Raw genomic sequence first — 21447 nt, 5'->3', positions numbered from 1 at the left:
AATGAATGAATGAATACTTTACTATGACTTTTATGATTTTTATGCCATACAACATTATGACTTTTTTGTGGACATTCTTTTATGACATACTACAGTGTCATGTTTTATTTCATAGTGTACTATGATTTTTCATACTGTATTATAATCTACTTTTTTTAAATCCATTTTTATGACATACTATACTATGCCTTTCTTATACTATATACTATTACATTATTACTCTTACATTGCATACTATACTGAAAAAGGTCTTAAAGATATAAAGTTTGACCTCAGGATTCCTGCATTTACACTGATCTATCCTTTTACAAACATATGATTCATTGCTCAGCTGCGGTCAGTTTCTGGCTGATGGATCTTCAACAATCAAAGGTCTATTAAAGGATGAACTACATGTAAATGTAAATGATGCAAAAGAGACTGGGAATGAAGCCAGGAAAACTCCAAAGGTAACAGATCAAAACAATTTATTTTAATTGTGGGCTATAAATTATTTCCACATTTCCACTGGCATTTTGTTTTGACAAACATGATTTTTTTCTTCAGCTGGCCACCTGGCCTGTGATTCACATCTGTCCTCCCTGTGGAATGTGATCCAACATCCAACTATTGTTTTACAACAGTTCAAACAAACCAGGAAGTGACTCATTAACCACAACTGAATGACCAACCACAATGTAAATGGGGCTCAAGAGGCATCATTCCAATATTAGTCTGGTGTTTTTCTGCTTTGTTGCAAGCAGATGCACTGAATCATAAAAACTGTTAATATTAACACGTGATACCAGCGGTGGCACACACATACATGCAGTGGCTCAGTTTATCCCTTTTCCCTTTCAGTGCTTTGTTTAAGGAGAGTAGAGCGCAAGAGCTTTAAGTAGAGCAAGCCACATTTAGCCCAGACATAGAAAAAAACCTACCACAGCCTGTGTTTGACACAAACACTTCTTAAAAAGGAGCACGTCATCAGTGTAAGATGACCTAAAAGCAACAATGGCCACCTGTGGCCACCAGTAGTCATGCAATCTCAATATGATTCAGTGTTAACAAGGCTGATTTGACAAAACATAGTAAACAGGAAAGAGAGAAAGTTACCTAGGCAGATTAAAAAACTTTACAGAGGAGTGCAATGCAACATCATTTTGGAAAATACTGTTAACTGCTGCTGATTTATACAAACAGGTCACACCATTATAAAATATGACAGAGATGGTTTCCTGGAGCTTTCATCTGTATTGACATGCAAACCTGTGAACACTGGTCACACCCACTCCTTGGGGTTTCGTAACACCTCCAGCATCTCAGCCTCCTGGGTTCCTTTGGCAGGCTCATGCATGTACTCCCACCTGAGGACGAAGGGTGAGTCGGTTACTAAGCAACACCGACAGCTCATTACTGTCATACAAGAGCAGGGCTAACGATGCTTCAGACCAGTGTTATCTTACCTGGCAGTGAGCGGGAGGGACATGAGAATGCTCTCAATTCTGGAGCCAGGCGTGGCCAAGCCAAACTTCACTCCCCTGTCATACACCAAATTAAACTCCACATATCTACAACAAAAACACACAAAACCAACTGTGGCTTCACGTGATTTGATACATTAAATGGACACTGTTAACAAAACAACATGCAAACCAAGAAGTTTTAAACGAGCACTCAAATCAATGATTAACCTCATTAAAAACTTGCTTATGTAGGTAATCCAAGTTTTCCAGGTTGGTGCATTCATGTGGTGGCGAGCAGCCTTTGATATGAGAATTTTGGCTGCAGTGCATGAACTTTTGTAATGCCATAAAGTAACGAAATTCACATCATCTTTTGTCCATCTTAGCTGAATGTTTGTCTTTTGGGGTTGCCAAATGCACATGTCACATGCAAAGGTCAGTTAAAGTTAATCTGCACTTTCAACTGCATGACAACACAACTTTGACACAACAGGTCAAGTTTACTTGATGTGACTGAACCGGAGGTCATTCACTCTGCCAGCCTCTTCTTTCTACCTCCCACTTTATCTCACCCATCCAACCCCTGTCCACATTTCCGGGTCACCATTGTGCTTTTTCCCCAGTCATAAACCAGCTCTCTAGCTCAGTCTCTCTGTTGCCATCTCTTAATAAATGACTCAAGACTCCCCCCCACTGGGGCAGAGAGCACTCAGAGGATGTGGTCCAGTTTTGAAGCACACAGGCTGTGCATCAGCATCTACAGCAAACTTTTTATTATAAATGATTTTGCATCTCATTAACGGGTTTCAGACTTTTTTTTTTTAATTTCAACTTTTACAAACTGAAAGACACTGAAGAAGTGCTAAATGTGTTCATGGCTATTTATAATCCATTAATTCATTGTTGATTTGGATGACTTCATCAACAGTAATGGTATGTGTGGAGAAGTCACATTTGGGCCTTACCTATGCTGACTTCTAGTATTAAGGTTAGGTTTTTGAGAGTGTTTTCACATATAGTCTTTTTTTAAATAAACCAAACTTTGTCCTCTGAATATGCTCCAGAAAGTGGACCAACAGAAAAGGGACTCAAATCTTTTTGTGTTCACACTGTCAGATTATTTGAAAAAGGACTCAGTTCCCTTTCTGTTCACGCTATAGCCTATGTAGTTTTGTTTTTACTTTGATGTGTCACTGCAGTGCAGTTATGAAGCCCCTCACTTTCAGATGAAATTAAAATTGGAGGAAAACCTTTGAATGCTGTGTGCTGTAGACTGTTGCTGTTTGATGCATTCTACATTCCACATCTGGAGACGTGCAGTATCTTCCATGGACCAAACTACTCCTCGTCCTGCATCCTTGCTAGCGTTACAGACCAAAATGGTTTCATCTGCTTTTTCAGGCGTCCGAGTGCAATTACATGTGATCTAGAGGGCTAAATACAATGGCAGAGAGCAAAGCGAACTGGAGCACTTTGTGTTCACAGTGCACAGGTTAAGCGGACTTGAAACGAACTGAACTCAGAGTTCGCTTCAGAGGGGTCTGAGTTATCTTGGAGTGTTCACCCTGAGTCCACTTAAAAGGCTGAAAAGGACCAAATGTGAAAACACCCTTTAGTAGAGCTAGTTTTGAAAATTTGGCTTCAAAGGCTAATCAAGCAATGCAAACAAAGAATGACTGAAAGCAGAGACTTCCTAAAGCTTTAAAGCTTTTGGGGCTTGGGTCTTGAGTTTTTGCACGGCCATGAGTAATGAAAATGGCCTTCACTACCAGCAGAGCTAACTGATAGATTAGACTCTTGCTGTATCCGGTCAGCAAAACAGCAAAAACGTCGTTGCACCAAACGTTCTTGCAAAGGAAAGATTCCAGCGCCGTCTTCTGTTCCTCTTTTAGAGAAAAAGCCAAGTCTAACTCGTTCATTGTGGCGGCCAAAGCCGTTTCAAACAACTGGTGTTGATTCTGGACTTCGTCGTCGCAGCACTGTCGTCATCTGTTTAGCTCGCCTCTGGCCCGCCTATATCAGATACACTGATGTGATTGGTGCAGCTCGGCTACAAGGGCATGGGTAATGAGCATCATTACTGATTGCCAGAGTGACTCGCTGAGCAAATTCAAATTGTGCTCTTGCGAGAACTCTGGATTTCCAGGGTACTAAAATGGGCTATGAAGTAAAAAATCTCCTTTTACCAACTTTTTATGTAAAACGTTACATACTCATCAACAGCCACCGGTTCTTTTGTGCATCTTTTACTCACCTTCCTCGTCGCACCTGCTGCCAGTCCTTCTCCTCATCAGTGAAGGAGTCATTGAGGTGTTTGTACACGATGGGCAGGTAACAAGGCACCACGGTGCGAGCGCAGCTCTTGACGAAGTTGAATACCTCCTCCTGACTCGGGGAGTCCAGGTCATCGAAGAAGATCCCTCCTATACCTCGAGTCTCTCCTCTGTGCCGGACGTAGAAGTATCTGTCACACCTGGAGAGACATACCCAAAAACATCAGTCAATAGCTGTTCTCATCTTACTTTCCTCTCCTTTTTTTTTTAAACCAGGGCTGGACTTTAAAATATTCAGCAGATCTGGGCTATGCAGATATATATTATTTAAAGGCAGGAGGAGAAAATGAATTAAAAATAAGTCAGGTGTAAGCACATCTATAGTGACAGTTTACAAGGAAATTAAATGTCTCATATCTACCCGTTAAATATGAAGCTAAAGCCAGCTAGTTTGGTTCTGTCTACAGGTAAAAAAAAAAATCTGCCTACCAGCACCTCTACAGCTCAGCCCAAGCTTCATTTTGATGGAAAGATACAAGATATAAGATGAAGAGTGCTTTCAATCATGTCATCCAACTCTCTGCAAGAAAGTAAATAACCATATTCCCCAAAATGCTTTTAATTCAACTTCAAATTAAGTTGACACATGTACTCATTACAAGCCACATCAGATAAACCACACCCTCCCTTTCCACATCCCCCACGGTCATTCGATGGCCAGCGTCAGGGCTCAACGGTTTTTCCGCAACTGCAGATTTCAGGCAGAGACGTCCCCTTATCATCATTCTACAGTGAGGATACACCCACTGTAATCCACGCAGACAAATACACAGAAATCAGACCTACATATGTGTACGTGCTGAGGTACACATACGGGGCGCAAAATACTGTTTTCCGAGTACACGCACTGGTGCATGCAACTTTTAAAATTATCTGCGCCATTTCTGTTTTATGCACCATTTGGTGAACTTGTCTTCTTGGCGCTTCCACCACGGCTCGGCCGAATCAAACATTGTGACATTTTCTTTTTTTAAACCATTCAAATATGAGGATATTGTCAATATGTTAGTGTAATATGAGCTGACTTCCCCTTTGACTCTTTTAAAAACTGCGCAGTAAACTGTGCATTTGCAATTGGTATTTTGAGCCTAGACATTCATGTGGATTATCATAAATGCAGGACTGATCTCGAGTCAAACTGTACCATTTCTTAAAGTCGGGGTAGTACTGTGGGTGATGCTTGTCACAGGCCTCCTTCAGGGTGTTGTGGAAGTGAAAAGCATCTTCTTTATTGATATAAACTGGAGTCAGGTCTGTGCCTCCACCAAACCACCACTGCTTAGAGCCTGAGACACACACACACACATACACACAGACAGACAAGGAAGAAAGAAACAAGGGTTATCATTCATTCATGCACTCAATAGTGTCACTGACACCGAGACACAATTGCTGACGTCAAGGACTGACACTCACCATCTTGCTCTTCGATCTCGAAGTATCTGTAGTTGAAGTGCACAGTGGGGATGTGGGGGTTCTTGGGGTGGATGACTGAGCTCACACCCATGGCACAAAATGGCAGCTTACCTGAGACAAAACAGGGTATGAAATGAAACTTGACATACAACTCAGATAAGCAATATCAAGCTTTAATCCTACACGCAAATATTAAGTTACCATCTTTTCCTTTGAGGACTTTCCCTCGGCTCGTCATCTGCTTGGCGGCCTCCTCTGTCAGGTTTCCATAAACTACTGACACATTGACCCCTGCCTTCTCAAACACCTTTCCATCCTGCATCACACAGCTGATTCCTCCACCACCTGGCACACACACACACACACACACACACACACACATAGGATCAAAACAGGAACACATTGAAAGAGACTTACACGAGGACAAAAACATGCAGCATGCTTGAAACTCATGTATTTTAAGACTATCATTAACACCTGACTTTGATCTGTTCTGCTCCACAATGAGCTCTGCAGTGTCATGACCTTTTCAGGTGACCCCTCCTTACCTTCACTCCTCTGCCACCGGTCCACCTTGAATGTCCCACCGTCCACCTTCTCCAGAGCTTTGCAGAAGTCGGCCTGCGTCTCCATAATCAACATCTCCATCCTCGTACGCATCTCTCCTTTCCTCTGCTCCAGCACACTAACATCGGTCATCGGAGGGGACATGAACCCCCGGCATCTCTCCAAGATACTCCCCTCCTCCTCCTTCTCCTCAGCGGCTTGGGATACCTTCGTTGCCATCTCAGCCCGCTGGAAGTGGTTAGCGTTGGCTAGGAATCCCGCTACAGCCGCTGCTGCTGTCAGTGCTGCGGCTCCACTGAGCGCCAGGGCTCCCCTCCTGGTTCGCCCGGCTGCGGCTCTGCCTGCGGTCCCATGGGACATGAACCGCACACTGGAGCCCCTGGAAAACCATCTCGTACCTGTAAGAAAAGTCACTGAGGAGCTGTGACTGCAGGATAACGGCACTTGTGACTCTGCTGAACTAGCAAGCCCTTTTAAATGTGAACGCAAACACCGTCTCGCGGTGGTCTGAGCCGTCTTGTTGACGGAGCAGAAAACTATCATCGCCATTTTTGTTTCGGAAACCGGTCTTTTCTCGGTGCGTGGCGGCCGTTAACAGTCAGGTATTTCCTCAAAACATTATCAGAAGTTGTGTGTGCGTGCTGTTTGTCATGCTTCAAGGCAGGGGGCGTGTAGTTCCCTATGGTAGTTCCTCGCGACTGACAGAGGTGTCAAGGGAAATGGCGTTCTTCGTCAAGCTCTCCGACTAATGAGAGCCTACAGCGCACTTCACCACCCAGGATGCAGTGCGCCTGGAAGCGAATGTTGCATTCATGGACTCCTCATATGCTCCGAATTTTGATTTATTCATTAAAGACGTATTCAAGTGCCTCTGTGTTTGCCAAATTATTGAGTTTCCCCATCTTTAAACGATTGTAGCTGTGATATAAAGACAGAACTTAAATTATATACCAATCACAGTCTCAACATATGCATTACTACACTTAGATTTTTCTTTGTCCATAAAGATATCTCAAAAATCCCAGCATTCACAACTCACCACAGATACAAAAACTTGGTTAAACAACAGTTTATTACTTCAAAAACTTTTATAAATGAAATGGTAGCCTATGCATACTTTGTCAAGTATATGTCTTTTCTTATTTCAGTCGTCTTAGTATTGATCTTTTTGGTATTATTTTATCTTTTGCCTGTTTTTGTTTTATTGTCTGCAACTATTTATCATTTCCTCTCAACAAGACAACTGATAATGCAAGATTCACTTTAAGACCTTTATTATTCAGTTTATAAAATATTGTGCTTCAGTGGTGCATATTCCTAAATAAATTTGCAATGAATTATATTACCACAATCTAATTGACATTAAATAAATTTGGGGTATTCTAAGCTATTTTAAGATCATTTTGTAGGGTCTATTTTTTATGTATTATTATTATTATTATTATTACTATTGCTATTATTTTATTTTATTTTATTTTATTTTATTTATTTATTGCAGCCTGAGCATGGACAGACCATTTTAAATCAAATAATTTAAAACTCAAAAAGCGAACCAGACAACACAGTAATAATAAAAATAAAATAATAACAATAATAATACCAATAACAATAATAATGATAATAATAATGGTTGAGCCAGGATTTAAAACATTGTATAAACATATATACAAATATTCACGTTAAATTAAGACATTGATTTTTACAGTAACATTTTAAAATTCCCTGTATGTATATTTAAGATGTTTTTCTGGAGGGTTCCGGGAACAATTTCTCTGTTGGCTCTTGTTTATAGTGTGTACATGGAGATTTTATGGTCAGCAAGTTTTCTGTGCGCATGCGCAAGTAGTAAAGCGTGTTGTAGGTCTCTATGACGACGGGTCCATTAAACCTTTTAGGGCTGTAGAGGGACTAGAAACAGATTATGTGCACAGGTGCTGCTCTGCAGACTGTCAGACACTATGTGGGCCAGTCAGATGGAGTGATAGTCTGAAAACAACCCGGCTGGATGTGTTCTTTAAAAGCGTTTAACTCAACAGGAATACGACGCAAGAGCCGGCTGCTGGTGAGTTTACCAACAACCATTATGACCACACTTTTTACTGCTATTTTTTCCAGTAGCCCAACAGTTTGATTTAAGCTATATGATTCCCTATACCCTGCGAGTCAGCCTCCTATTTCCGTCCTGTTTATTTTTATGCCCCGCAGAGCTATACAAGTAAACTGGATTACAGTCTGTGTATTTTAGATTTGTCATGTAGACAGTGAAATTGCTTCTAAGCCACAGCAGAACTGTACCAACTGTGAGCATAACGTACATGTCAGCAGAACAGAGGGCATATTTGTAATAAATAAAGAGAGAAATAGTTTATTGGTGAACCAGCAGTACTGGTTTCTGTCCAGTAGGTGGCGACAAATCCCAACATAAGCACAGTAGTGTTTAGATGTTAGAGGATTAGTGCCACAATAAAACACAGCTGCTTTCTAATCCATGGGACACTAAAACTAAAGTGAATGTACAATTTGGAAATTTTTGCTTGTAATTTGATCTGCGTGATGTTGTTTAAATGAAACCTGATGGGATACAGTGATCTGTACTGCAGGCGATGCTATCTGTGTATTGTCAGTCACACAGGTCAGAGGAGCATAGGGCAAAGTCTAACATTGCTACTCATCCAACCTCTAACCTCTGATGGCTATCACCTATTAGCTGTGATATCCCCATTATAATGCAATTTACAGCACAGTCATATTTTCTTATTTGTATTAAATTGTGTTGTATTTGCTGCAGAATATCTACTTCATATATTATTTACACCAACACTGAAATTTAAAGCATTAACATTTTTAAAACTTGACACACTGTATCAGAGGTAAAAGTGTGTTTTTCTGTGGTTATACCCACAATAATATGAGTCTTTAATTGGCAAGGTTTATCACAATAATTTTTATACAGTTATTTGTACTGTTTATTTGCAGAGATGTCAAAGTTCTGGTTAGAAATAGAAGAACCAGACAATAAAAGGCCAAACAACTTGGTCTAAATATTTGTATCCATGCCCTGTTTTTGGGATAAATATAATTAAAGATGAAACTGTGGGGGTGCACACTAGCTCACCTGGTGCAGAGGGTGTCCCATACTGCGGGGGCTGTGTCCTTGCAGCAGCCACCCCCCACGCCAAATCTGTCGTATCAAAAAGGCAAAAAAAGCCCCCAAAAATATCTTTTAAAAAATGAAACTGTGTTTAAAGAAAGAGCTGTAGCCATGTAGTGATGTACAGGGACTGCAGTCATTGTTACCTTCCCAAACAAAAAAAGCTTAATCTGTTGAGAAGCTAAAAAATGAGTTTTGTCTTAAGATATAATGTCTGACTGACCTAGAAAATATTAAAATGCAACTTCTGGCAACCATGAGGATTCAAATTAGTTTTTTCGAGAGAGCTTGTCATGGACCAAATGTGGGTCAAGAGGATATTTTGGCTTAATGATGGCTCAGTTCATCAGGAATCCTCCATGAAGCATGAATTTCTAGCACACATGTTGAGATATCTCTGACTGATATCACCTTCCTCAGGCCCTGCTGCTGGTGTGACAATAATCTTATCTGAAATTTGTCTTTGATCTCCTTCCAGTGAAGATTATGAGTGAGGTGGTTATCACGAAGTCTCAGGAGGAATATGAGGACGACTTTGAGAAGGATCTGGACTGGCTGATCAGCGAGGAAAGCAGGAGTGAGGACCAGGTAAGTAATTTATCTGAGATATATTGGACGGGCAGATTGTGTTTCTCCTTTCTACTTTCTGTTATTTTTTTTTTTATCACCCTGCTTCTTAGTTTTCTAAGTGTGGAGTGCTGCTCTACTTACTGCAGACTGGGTGCTGCTTGAGTCTCTGACCCCGCTCTGTGAAAGTGTCACAGTGAGTAGTGTTGAGTTACCCGACCTGGCACAACTCCCTGTTTGCATGCGAAACCCACTCTATTGACACACTTTCGCTGTGCGCCTCTGCCAGATGCAATATTGATGAACACGCTTACACATGTCTGTTATCACACCAGCACGCCCATTACCTGCTAAGTATTGATGCTGCTCATTCATTTACCTTCCAACTTAATTAGTGAATGCAGCTTGTGTGTGTTTCCGCCCCACAGGGTCCTGACTATGAGGACATAGAGGCAGAAATAGACAAAGAGCTGGAGGAGGATGAGAAACAGAGAGGAAAGAAAGGAAAGCCCAAAATCCACAAGGAGGAGAAGAGAGGCAAGAAAACAGAGGAGATGGAGGAAGATGAAGAGAGGTGGCCCTCGCCGATGGAGCCACTAGAGTATGATTCAGACAGTGACAACCCAAATAAGTCAGCAGCAATTGTTCCACCTCCTCCAGGGATGGATGACCAGACAGATGAGGAGAAGAAGTACATCCTGGAGAAGATCCAGCAGGCCAATCGGGAGCTGCAGGACCAGGAAGCTCCGGATATGACAAGACGCAGGCGGCTGCATTTTAAAGAGAAGCTGGTGGACCTGGTGGTGCCTCCACTGCAGTTTGAGAAAAATGGAAACAATGGTGAGGTGGAAGGGGGGCAGGCCAGCAAGGAGAAATCCAAGGATTCAGAGGCAGAGATTGAAGTGTTGGGGAAGCTTTCTGAGCTGAAGCTTTCCCCTCGAGAGGAGAGTGTAGGATCTAGAGGATCTGGCAGGGCTGTGGAGAACAGTAAGGGAGACATAAAGGAGGGCAGAGTCCTTGTAGAGAAGGATGGTAAGTTTGACCTGGTCAGCCTGAAAGAGGTGGAGAGTCAAGGACTTCTCCCTCCGATAGCAAACAGTGACTACTCCTCCCCACGTCACCAGGAGCAGGCTGTGAGCTCTGGTAAGACCCACAGGTCCTCCTCCTCTCCTCGTCCTCGTGCCGGCTCGTCCCCCTTCCAACAAAGCATCGATCACCTCCGTGCCCCCAGACCTCCAGCTCAGCCCAGGAACAGACCCAGCTCAGCCAGCCACAGCCAGAGAGGCAGCCAGAGGAGAGGCAGCAAGCGGCGGGTGCAGTCGGCCACGGGGACACCCTGCCAGGCCACCTACACCCTCTCCCCTCAGCAGAAGGAGCTGCTGCAGAGGATCCAGGAGAGGAAGGAGAAGCTGGCCAGAGAGGTAGGAGAGAAGTGATAATGTTAACGGTAGTAAAATCACACCTAACATTAAAACAACACATTTCCACTTTGGTGCTTGTTGTGGATTTCTCAGGAGGAGCAGAGGAAACTGGAGGAAGAGGAGCAGAAGCGGCAGGAGAACGAGCTGGCGTTCAAGGCCTGGCTGATGAGGAAGAGGGAGCAGTTTCAGGAGGAGAGAAGGATCCAGCGAGCACAGGAGATGGAGAGGATGAATACTAAGGTACGACCACAAGAGGGCACCCTAACCTAACAAAGCAGAGATGTGAAGCAGGGATAAGCTTTCCTTTATATGTTGATCACACTTTAAGACTATTTTTTAATACAATTTTACCAACTGTTTTGTCCTCCAGGGTGGTCTTGGGGTGAGGGAAGCAATGTAAGGTTAGATGGGGGAAAATTAGGAGCCATGTAGTGCAGTTTAACCCTTTTAATGCCAGTTATGGAAGCATAAAGAAACATGAGGCCAAACAGCCCTAAATAGCTAACTAACTGCCAGAAAAAAGGAAGAGCACAGTCCTTTAGCTAACTCCTTAACCAAACATTAAAATAAAGGAGAAAAAGAGGATAACAAAACTGGCAGCTCTCCCCTACAGAGCGTCCTGGCAATGACCTCATAGGGTTGAATTAGGACGGATGAAGCTCAACAGGTGACGGAGGCCTCACAAAGATAAATTTAACAACAACAAGGCTTGTTTTACAGTTCACTGTAGTTTGACAACGGTGTGTAAGTAACAGTACTCCGACACAGGTTAGTCTGACAGCAATTGTTGCCTTCTCAAGTTCACAAGAAGTCACAGAGAGCTCTGGACTATCAGCACAAAGTGGCTCACCAGTACCCAAGCAAAGCAACACATAGCAGCAAACAGAGACAGAAAAGCAGCACCTCAGTCGTCACATACCCCAGACTGGCTGCAGGTGAGAAGGAGGTTGAGGCGCAGAGAGCCTGAGGAGCAGCATAAGTTATATTTTCATTCACCTGTGGGAAATGTAACTCCAATATCTGAGAATGATTTGTCATTTTCAAATAAGTATAGTGCAGCAATGGAGGACTTGTACACAGCGGACAGAAGTGATTAGACCAGAGTCAAGATTTTTGAATGCTTCTAGTGATAGACTGGGGCTAAACAGTGAAAAAAAAACTGTGAAAAAGTGCAAACGTTTCAGTCCATGCTGGATTTTCCTCGCTGCAAAATGTGTAAAAAGAAGCATTTCAAATCCAGGCTCTAATCTCTTTTGTTGTCTGTGCTGCACTGTACTTTCTCCCTGTTTACCACACCAGGGAAGACGACTTTAGAAAGGACAGTTTTTAAGGCACAGCTCAGCCCTTGTGAACCACCCATTTTCAAAGAAGCACCTAATTCTGCTCTTAGTAATCTTCTTTAACCTACAAAAGCCGAGCCCTGCTTGAGAATGTAATGATACAGGAAATACACATGTAGGTAGAATTATATGATGCCTAAATAAATTCTAATTTAGTTGTAATTTAATCTCACGGGCTGCAGAGAATGGCAAGTATTATATCTACAGCATTTTCATGTGAACAACTCGATGCATGAAAGCTTCTGCATTTTGCACACCAAGCTTTTAGGCGCCTGATAGATCCATAAGATCCTCTGCAGCAAAGGAGATAAATACTTTTACTTGTCGGAGACAGGGTAAGAAGAAACAGACCAACCTCATTGTTTGGAAACACAGGGAAAAGCCAGGGCAGTTCAATAATACTGCTGTACTAAATGTTTGTCATTGTAACTGCTTTATTGTTGGATGTATTTCTGCTCCCTTGTGCAGAAAGACTCCAGCGACCCAGAGGAGTCCTTCAGGCTGTGGCTTCAGAGGAAGCAAGAGCAGCAGCAGAAAGAGAGGCAGCTGGTGGAGCTGAAGAGGCTGGAGGAGGACAGTGGTTACCTCCTGCACAGCCGCGAGGAGTGTGAACGTGCCTTCAAGCTGTGAGCTCAATTTTACACTTTCATTCACTTTTAAGGCGACAAGAAACTTCACAACTTCTCCCTTGATGCTGTATCCCCATATATGCATTGCTCGTGACATGGCAATAAGAAGTTTGAAAGTTTTCCCAGAGTGCTAACATTGAATTTACACCTGGTCCTTCTCCTCAGGTGGCTGAAGCGGAAACGTGCAGAGAAGCGGGCAGAGCAGCAGGCAGCTCGAGAGCGCTCCCGCAGGCTGGTGCTGGAGGAGCGGCGCGCACGACGCATGAGGGACCTGCTGTGTACTGTCCATGAAACCAAACCATTCAGATTCACCGAACAGCTGGCCTACCGCTTCTGAACCAAACAAATTCAACACGTCCGCTGGATTCACACAGCATCACCTCATGAAAACGCACAAAGCAGACAACACAAGACTTGACGTGAAACATAAGACAGTTGATTCTGTGTTCAGGTGTTGTTAGAGTTTTGTTTCATCATTTCTGTTCCTGTGCTGTGTTAAAGCACATTTTGAAAAGTTTACCGCAGTGACCTCTACTCAGTGTGATAAAGTATATTGAGTGAATGATTTTTTTACTCGTACTTAGTGTAGTGGCAGACGCACTTTATTTTAAATTGAAATGACGCTCTTCATGAAGAAGGGAGCTGAACCATTTACCATTTGTTAGCCTGCTGTATGCCTTTTGTCAGAGAGTGTTTGGTTACACGCAGATGTATGAGAACACCTTCAAGTTTACAACAGGTTGAAACTGTAAAGGAAATATCTGTAAGAGGAGATTTCTTCAATTAAAAGGCGTTCTTATTTCATACAAAAGAATGAATATTCAATTTCATGACCACACAGAAGAAATAAAACATTAAATACAGATGTGGAGTTTTATGTTTTTAATTTTTAGGCATGTACACATACATTTTTGTGTGCTACAGCATTTCAGAATTAAATATCAGTGAAACAAAAGTGGCCAACCTCATACCAACAGGATTAAGCTTCTTGGTTAGCAGTTTGAATCTATTGTAGGAAGAAAAAAAACAAAAAACAAAAACTCTTTGCATGTTTCTTTCCATTGGATTTACAGTGCACGACTCGGCCTATCATCTGAATCATCAACACAAATATAAAGACATAAAAGATAGATACACATATGTATTCCTTGAAACAGGAATGATGAACGTCTTTTCTGAAAAAAAGTTCCTCATAATAAATGCCGACAGTTACGAGAGCAGCTGTCTATTAATAACAACACATAAATAAAAGTTAAACACCATGTTCTCGTATCAGTGAACATGTAAACCAGTATATTCTGCTCTGTGTGCCCGGGAAGGAGCAGATTGATTAAACACAGCAACAACAAGAGGAGAAGTGGACAAAGTAGTAGACAGAGGACATTTTTCAGTTTCAGGTTCGACACACAGAGAAGGACAGAGTGCATGATCATAAATATTCAGCATATTAGAACGTATCTCTTTCTTAAACTCTTTGAGGGAGAGCTTTAGGTACCCAAATTAGAAAAACAGTGCTCTGCCTACGTGGTAAATAATTATTACTGGCACTGGAAGAAAAGAAACAAACACTGATGAATAATGTTGTTAGTAATAGCATATGTAACGGTACCATTTGTGACTACTGACCACTGAAAAGAAGGTGTTTTTAATATCTTTACATAGTGTTTATGAATAAAACCCATTGAATGAGTTGCCCAGAACAACAACAACTCAAAAAACAAAAAAAAGTAAACTGCCGTTCTTCTCTTTGGCGTCTTCACAGTTCAGTGAGATTACAGATACGACCAGTCTTCAATGAAACAGTTTACTTACAACGAAACTGAAATGGATTATTTTTCTTAATCTCTACTAGAAGCTGTCACTGGAGGGAAAGACAAAGAGCAAAAGGTAAACTCAAGTACTTGTGTGTAGAGACACATGAAAATAAAAAACGCCTGACAACACAACAATATCATTAATCTTGCACTTCAAACAGTACAAAAATAGAAAAGTTCTGATCCAAAGCTCGATTCAATAAATAGTTAAAATATATAGAAGGATTTCATGGGAGGGGGTCGGGGGGAGGGGGTGGAGCTGCTCCTACAGTTCATCTTTGGGGTTGATGTTGAGGCCTTGACCCCACACAGCCTGTGTGTCCAACGCCTGGATCACCTCATCCGCCTGCAGTCTCTCCTGGGACAGAAGAATTAAAAACAAGTTCATATTCAAGTTAGCCAAAGGACAAAGAATTCATCAGAGGGAATTTCTCATAGAAAATTAATAAGAGGTGACTGCTGGCTCATTGCTCTCCAAGGATGAAATGGGAGGTCCACCGTTTCCTTTGTTGGCCTGATGTGCCTCCAAAGCTGAGTTGGATTTGTCCACCAGTGTCCTTGTGTGACACCAGATAGCTAAGAGTGGATCTAAGGCCGTCCATTTGTGGCGACGAAACACACCTGTCTTTGGCATTAGTAGCTGATGATTTCAAGAAGAAAAGCTTTGAGTTTTTACAGCTGCATTGTCAGCTACATTGAGATGGACTGAGAGTCTACAGCCATGCTAACAACTCTTTTACTTACACAGTGGTGCAAGTAGCTAAATGCTAAAACGTCTCAGTTTACTATGTTGGCATGTTTAAGTTTGTTAATTAGCACTGAACACACAGTACAGCCAAGGCTAATGGCAATATCATTTGTTTTGCAAGTATTTGGTCATGAACCAAAGATGATGACCAGATGCTGTTGCTAGAAGAAAAGTAAATCCTTCTCCTAACTACGTTATTTCCTTTCAAAGAGTAAAAATGTTTTAAACCTATGCTTGAAATTAAATAGATTATATTTAATATAACACCACACTTATTTGTTAATTAAATATTAAACCAAAATAAGGATGAACCTAAGAGCAAAGTGATTATTAGCCCTATGGCTTAGCTAAAAGATGACTTTACCAGTTCTCTGAAGAGCGGGTCGAGGGTGAACCACAGAGCGACAGCACACCTCTGCCCGCTGGTGACAGCCTTCACACCGTGTGGATTCTCCCCTCCTGATGAGAAACCCACCATCCGGCCACACCTGGGCTTCACTGATGCCTGGAGAGGATGAAGAACATGGAGAAGCAACAGAGATGAGGTTAAAAATCACCTTTGTCTGTTCATATTAGTATATAAATTAGCAACTTATTCATTCTTTCAGCCCTACTGTTAAAGCAGCCATCTATCCTCGCTTGTTCTTTTTACACATATGATGTCAAATACAATGCTTACAATACAAAGCAGGATGACATTACCCTGGAATGATTCCTCCCTTCCAATATTTTACCTAACCATCATTACCCTCATATAACCTCCCTTAACCTTCATACAAGCTCCTTTAGAGAGGTGCTGTGGTTACTTAAGCCAAAAGTAAGGGTAGAAAAGAGACTTGCTAAATCAGTGCTTGTCAAACTTTTTGTGCCCAAGGCTCACCGAAGGGCAAGTCAAACTCTCAAGACACACCTGTATTTATATCTGTGCACAATAGCTTCTATAACATGTGTTATCACTCTTATCACGACATTAGAAAATAAAAATAAGAAGCTTTCGTGATCCTGTCTACTGACTTTTCCTTCTCTTTTCTTTCAGTGGTAGGCCCTCTTCGCTGATCCTTTGCTATAATTTGCTTCATGCAATAAAGCGATCCATCATCCCACTCACAGCTTTCTACTTTTTTTTTTTAAAAGATATTTTTGGGCATTTTTAAGCCTTTAATTGATAGGACAGACAAGTGTGAAAGGGGGAGAGAGAGAGGGAGTGACATGCAGCAAAGGGCCACAGGCTGGATTTGAACCTGGGCCGCTGTGGCAACAGCCTTGTACATGGGGCACCTGCTCTACCACTAAGCCACCAACGCCCCACAGCTTTCTACTTTTAAATGTTATCATCCCTCAAACTGACTGGCAATCAGGGCTTTTGATGTGACACAGACTTATAATTCCCACACGAAAATGGCGACAAATATATTCCCTGTGAAGATTTTTTTTAAAAATTAAATTACATTTTTTTGCTTGAGTTTGCCTCTTTATTAGGAAACCAGCACACAAAATATACTGATACAGTCAATTAAAAATTCATTCATAACTTTTTGTATAGGCCAAGTCGAATATTATATATATGGATGCCTCCGACGAATATGCCAGATTTTTTGGCCTAATAAGATCTCCACCAATGAACTGTACAAGAAAACGGGAAGCCGGAGCATCACCAAGGCGATTACGCACAGACGCCTGAGATGGCTAGGACATGTGTTGAGGATGGAGCAGGACCGCATCACAAAAGTCGCCTTAAGGCAAAAGAAAACCAGGGAGGCCCAAAACCACCTGGCGCAGAACTGTGACACAACAACTGGAACAGATGAACCTGTCATGGGGAGAGGCCCAACATGCTGCCAGGGACCGAATGCAATGGAGAGTGCTCATTGAAGCCTTATGTCCCATAGTGGACAAAGAGGAGTAAACTGCCACCTCACATCCTGATTAAGATTCTGTCAAGCTGAATATTGCATTAATAATGTGTGGTTATCACAAAATCCCACGGCACACCTGGATTGACATCACGGCACACCATTTGAAAACCACTGGGCCAAATGTTGAGAGAATACTAGAAGTGTCTTTCTCCATTCCTCAAACAAAACTTCAACCAGGTCAGTTTTGTACAAGCTAACACCAACCCTAACCCTCACGCATAACAACACCAAAAAAACCAAACACCTGTGGGTCTGATATAATCATGTCCACTGCCTTCCTGTGCAGTAAAATCATTTTACAGTAAACCCCACATCTTACCGTGACTGTTTTGGCATCCATTTCTGTGAATATGAACTCCCCTCCTTCAAAATCTCCATTTAGGTATAACAGTGCACTGAAAATAAAAGTAAAGGAACAATCAGTACAGACTCAGCATAACACTTAGAGTGATAACAGTGGCCATTAGTCATTTTCCACTGTGTAATACAGCTGCAGAGAAGTCAGTTTATTGCACGGGCATCCTCAGACCTGTAGTCTCTGTATGTGTACGCTGGCGGCTCCTTCCAGCACTCATTGGCCTCAGGGTCCAGCAGACAGTTGTCGGCATGGATGGGATGGCTGAGGTCATTCCTGTGATCTTGCTGGCCTTTGAACAGGCAACCAACACACAAAAAGTATAAATACATAGAAACATTAAACATCCTCTGTACTTTTCCAGGGTTTTGGTTTTTTTTTTGGATCCTTTATTTTCAAATTTACCACAACTCCATCATAACCCAAAGTACAAAGATTTAAGCTTATTCTTAAGAGTATCTCTTTAAGAGTCAATATCAAATGATGGTATACGTGTTTTGGTGTCAAGTGATGAGTGTGAGTGACCTGTGATGGCTGTCCTGCACACCAGGTGTGTGTAGGAGAAGTGCAGGGTGGAGTTGAGCAGGAAGTAAGACTCTATAACCCGTCTCGCTCGCTCGCTGATGTCATAGAACAGGCGGGCGCTCCTCATCGGGACCCTGCCCTCATAGCCGTACTGCAGTGAAGAGTCAAACGATTGAGCACTGGTTAAAATTAAGTCTTCAAATAATTTTAACTCAGGCAACCTGCTGGTTTCTTGCAACCTTGACATTTATTTGAGAGGCTGAGGGATGCAATCATTTGTCAATCTTTGTGTACCTGCAGGGTTTTGAGTACAGTGGCTCCTTCAAACTTCTCATTGGGCGTGTGTGGAGACATCCTCCCTCTGTAGCCGTCTCCTGCCATGGTAACCGCCTGAAGGACAAGGCAAAAAAAAGTCAGAACTAAACCTTACAGTTAAGAGTTAACACATTATTTTATTGAAGTTGTGTAATGTCCTTACATGTGCCAGCTGCCTGAGGTCTGCACACTCCTCCTCAGATATAACATGATCCAGCAGCACTCGCTGGGTACCGTTCAAGGCTGCAGAATTCCGCACCAGCTGCACGCTATCATACACCAGAGGACCACCTACACAGATCACAGAACAGTGTTTTAAGAGTGTAACATGTTATCTCAGCCATGGTGGTCACAGAAGATATAACTAAACACCGATGATTTTCTCTTTAACTCCTGGTCTGCTTGATCTCTGGTTGCAGTGAAGGTTACCTTCTTTGAGTTGCTGTGCAGCAGCGATGGTGACGTTCTTCTTCTCTGAGATGGGAACATACTCCATCCAGCCGTCTGTACCAGAGGGGATCCTGGAAGGACACAGAAAAGAGAATGCATTCTGCTGTTAGGGGCCAAAATTGTGATTCAGTCAGGACCACCTTAGTCAAAGAAAACTTTATTTCCATTTGCAGTATTGTATTTGACAGTATGGCCTTGTTCTAGCGCCTCTCCGCAGCCTTACGCAGAAAGCATCTTCCACATACCTACATGAAAAGCCTTAAGGCAGAGAGAGCACACCTCTCTGCCCTTCCACGTGCAAATGAGGAAAGCCTGAGGCAGAGAGAGCAAACCTCTCTGCCCTTCCATGTGCCTGCATGAAAAATCTGCCTCTTTAGCTGCTAAATGCTCCACTATGTTCACCAGCCGCGCGCTAACTGTGTCTGTCTGCCCTGTGGTACTGAACCAGTAGTGTGCAGTGGGATTTTTGGAGTTTTTTTGCTGGACCAACTGCAGCTGAAAACGATGCTATAAGAGCTGTGAGAGTGGAATAAAAGAGTAAAGTTTCGAGCCAACTATAGAGTTGCGGGAAACTCCAGAGTAGCATGATAATTCTCTGTAGGTTTGTCACTACAAGAGACTCTTTCCACACCTAGTCATTTGATTCATTGTTAATACAAGAACACTAATATATACTGTAGCTGCTTTAAATTCATCTTCATTCTTCAACATCTGCTTTTGCAGCTTTTACAGAGGAGGACGTCTCAGCTAATGAGAGGGAAAACTGCATCGTAGGTTAAGCAGATACTGGATGAATGCAGCTTATCTTACGTCTGGCTCACACAAAAGCGTAAGTGGTTAAAGAGTATCAAGTATAAAGAAGTATCTGTTGCACGAAAACCAGAAGTACAGACACAGTATTATAATTTTAGAGTAAATAACACCAGAATTCCTAAAGTCACTGGAAGATATGACAGGCTGGACAGAAACCAGAGGATCTGCAGCCTCTGTGATGATAATCGTGTGGGAGAAGAGTATCATATTTTTTGTCTGAATGTCCGAATGTAAGCTTAATGATTTACAGAGGAAGGTATTCAAATTAATTTAGTTATTACAGTCAGATAAGTCAAAAATAATTTGTAAAGTAGGTGCTTTTTTGAAGAACGTCCTCTTTGTTTAAGTAACATTGGTTGTACTTTAGCCACACTGTGTGCTATTGTTTGTACTCCATACCATGTGATATTGTCGTGAGTCAAATAAATGAAATGAAATGAGAAATGTAGTATACAGTATATGATGCTACACTTCAATGTTTTACAAATGCAAAGTTTTTACCTGTTTGAGTCCTCTCTTCCACCTGTGCTGCTCCAGTAATTCTGCAAGACAGACAAGAGGGACATTATCTACCTTCAAAGGTGGTGGTGCCAGGAAGTAAATAAACACATAAATAACACACCAATGGGGAGTGATTTGACTGATGCTTTAGTTTATTCATAACACATGTAATTTCACAAATGCTGTGTACAGAGAAATTTGATATATGTCATGTGTCTACGAGACCAGCAGGTGTCGCTGTTGGCTAAGAGGTCAGCAGTGGATTGTGGCCGTGCCAGACACCTGTTACCCTGCACTGAGTCAGCCGGCAGCAGGGGCACATTAATGTGTTTACACACCCAGCAGGAGATCTGCTCTGCATCAGACACATGTGGATTGGCTTACAGTTAACTGTCTGCTAAATTACAAAATCTCTTTTTATATTCGGGCAAAACTGAGATTTAAAGGGCCTGACAATAAATACTCCAATGTCTGCTTTGAGTTTGTAGTTCCACATGAAAAATGAGAGAGATTTGGGATAATATTGTTTTGTGTTAACGCACCCCTTCTGTAAATTCCACACCCATGGTTTTGCTGCCAATCAGAAGGAGCTCCAGTTCCTGTTTGTGCCTCCTCAGGTACCATGCAGCTTTCTGCCAACACAAACACAACAAAGGTTTATGGTGAACAGTTTCCTGAGTCATTAAGGTAAATGTAAACACATGCTTTTGTCCCTGACAGATGTTGGCAGGAGGAAAATAACGGCAGAAAGAGATAGAGAAATTCATTAAATATCAAACAGAACTATGATAAAATGTTTTATATTCATGTCCGTTTTCGCTCATTGTTATTTTCATGCTCACGGTTACAGTCAAGACAGAAGTATCATTGGTTTAATATTTATCTGTCATGTATCAAAGCTCAACACCTTAACTTTACCAAACTCTTAAAGTGTCCTCACTCTTTCACTACACTTTCCAAAAAAGGGAACCAGGATGAGTTTACGATTCCCTGGGCTCTCCTCGCCTCAGTGCCAGGACTAATGGAGTGTGATGGCCTCTCTCTTTCTTTGTGTCCTCTCAGAGGGACACTTTTACTACTGTTTCCTGCCAAGAGTGAAAACTTAAACAGAAGCAAAAATCTGCTGTTTCACAAGCCCTGG

At 42.1% G+C, this 21447-nt stretch overlaps 3 protein-coding genes across 5 annotated transcripts in view; 1 reads left to right on the top strand and 2 right to left on the bottom strand.

The window, feature by feature from the left end:
* Positions 1-450: 450 nt before the first annotated feature.
* cpox (coproporphyrinogen oxidase) lies at positions 451-6488 on the bottom strand. Its single transcript, XM_049588591.1, has 7 exons — positions 5743-6488; positions 5396-5539; positions 5195-5305; positions 4923-5064; positions 3700-3918; positions 1446-1550; positions 451-1346 (listed from the first exon to the last, which is right to left on the bottom strand). Exons 1-7 carry the CDS (start codon positions 6308-6310, stop codon positions 1262-1264), a joined length of 1374 nt encoding a protein of 457 aa, XP_049444548.1. The 5' UTR covers positions 6311-6488; the 3' UTR covers positions 451-1261.
* Positions 6489-7637: 1149 nt separating this feature from the next.
* Positions 7638-13907, top strand: ccdc181 (coiled-coil domain containing 181). 3 transcript variants are annotated; one of them, XM_049586954.1, is made up of 7 exons: positions 7638-7823; positions 9391-9500; positions 9593-9675; positions 9908-10900; positions 10994-11140; positions 12709-12866; positions 13035-13907. In XM_049586954.1, the coding sequence occupies exons 4-7, from the start codon at positions 10034-10036 to the stop codon at positions 13204-13206; spliced, it is 1344 nt and encodes a 447-aa protein (XP_049442911.1). In that variant the 5' UTR covers positions 7638-7823; positions 9391-9500; positions 9593-9675; positions 9908-10033; the 3' UTR covers positions 13207-13907. The 3 variants fall into 3 exon arrangements, with proteins under 3 accessions (XP_049442911.1, XP_049442910.1, XP_049442912.1); XM_049586953.1 differs by lacking the exon at positions 9593-9675; XM_049586955.1 differs by lacking the exon at positions 7638-7823 and having other exon boundaries at positions 9434-9500; positions 9629-9675.
* p3h2 (prolyl 3-hydroxylase 2) overlaps positions 13737-21447 on the bottom strand; it is an 89005-nt gene continuing 81294 nt past the window's right edge. Inside the window, exons 6-15 of the mRNA XM_049586949.1 lie at positions 20849-20938; positions 20307-20347; positions 18972-19063; positions 18706-18833; positions 18522-18617; positions 18228-18378; positions 17877-17994; positions 17667-17742; positions 15796-15936; positions 13737-15041 (exon numbers count right to left, since the gene is read on the bottom strand). Of these exons, the coding sequence (XP_049442906.1) occupies positions 14949-15041; positions 15796-15936; positions 17667-17742; positions 17877-17994; positions 18228-18378; positions 18522-18617; positions 18706-18833; positions 18972-19063; positions 20307-20347; positions 20849-20938 (1026 nt within the window). The 3' untranslated portion in view covers positions 13737-14948. The remainder of the gene's footprint in view (positions 15042-15795; positions 15937-17666; positions 17743-17876; positions 17995-18227; positions 18379-18521; positions 18618-18705; positions 18834-18971; positions 19064-20306; positions 20348-20848; positions 20939-21447) is intronic.

This window comes from Epinephelus fuscoguttatus, linkage group LG10 (genome assembly GCF_011397635.1).
Source record: "Epinephelus fuscoguttatus linkage group LG10, E.fuscoguttatus.final_Chr_v1".
NCBI classification, from domain to species: Eukaryota; Metazoa; Chordata; class Actinopteri; order Perciformes; family Serranidae; genus Epinephelus; species Epinephelus fuscoguttatus.
This window is presented reverse-complemented; position numbering and strand designations above follow the sequence as displayed.

Coding starts and splice junctions, on each gene's coding strand:
- ccdc181 (XM_049586953.1), top strand. CDS start 9,399: ATGAGTGAGGTGGTTATCACGAAGTCTCAGGAGGAATATGAGGACGAC. Junction 10,901..10,993: donor AGGAGAAGCTGGCCAGAGAG/GTAGGAGAGAAG, acceptor TGGATTTCTCAG/GAGGAGCAGAGGAAACTGGA. Junction 11,141..12,708: donor TGGAGAGGATGAATACTAAG/GTACGACCACAA, acceptor TCCCTTGTGCAG/AAAGACTCCAGCGACCCAGA.
- cpox (XM_049588591.1), bottom strand. CDS start 6,310: ATGGCGATGATAGTTTTCTGCTCCGTCAACAAGACGGCTCAGACCACC. Junction 5,540..5,742: donor CCGGTGGCAGAGGAGTGAAG/GTAAGGAGGGGT, acceptor TGTGTGTGCCAG/GTGGTGGAGGAATCAGCTGT. Junction 5,306..5,395: donor AGTCCTCAAAGGAAAAGATG/GTAACTTAATAT, acceptor GTTTTGTCTCAG/GTAAGCTGCCATTTTGTGCC.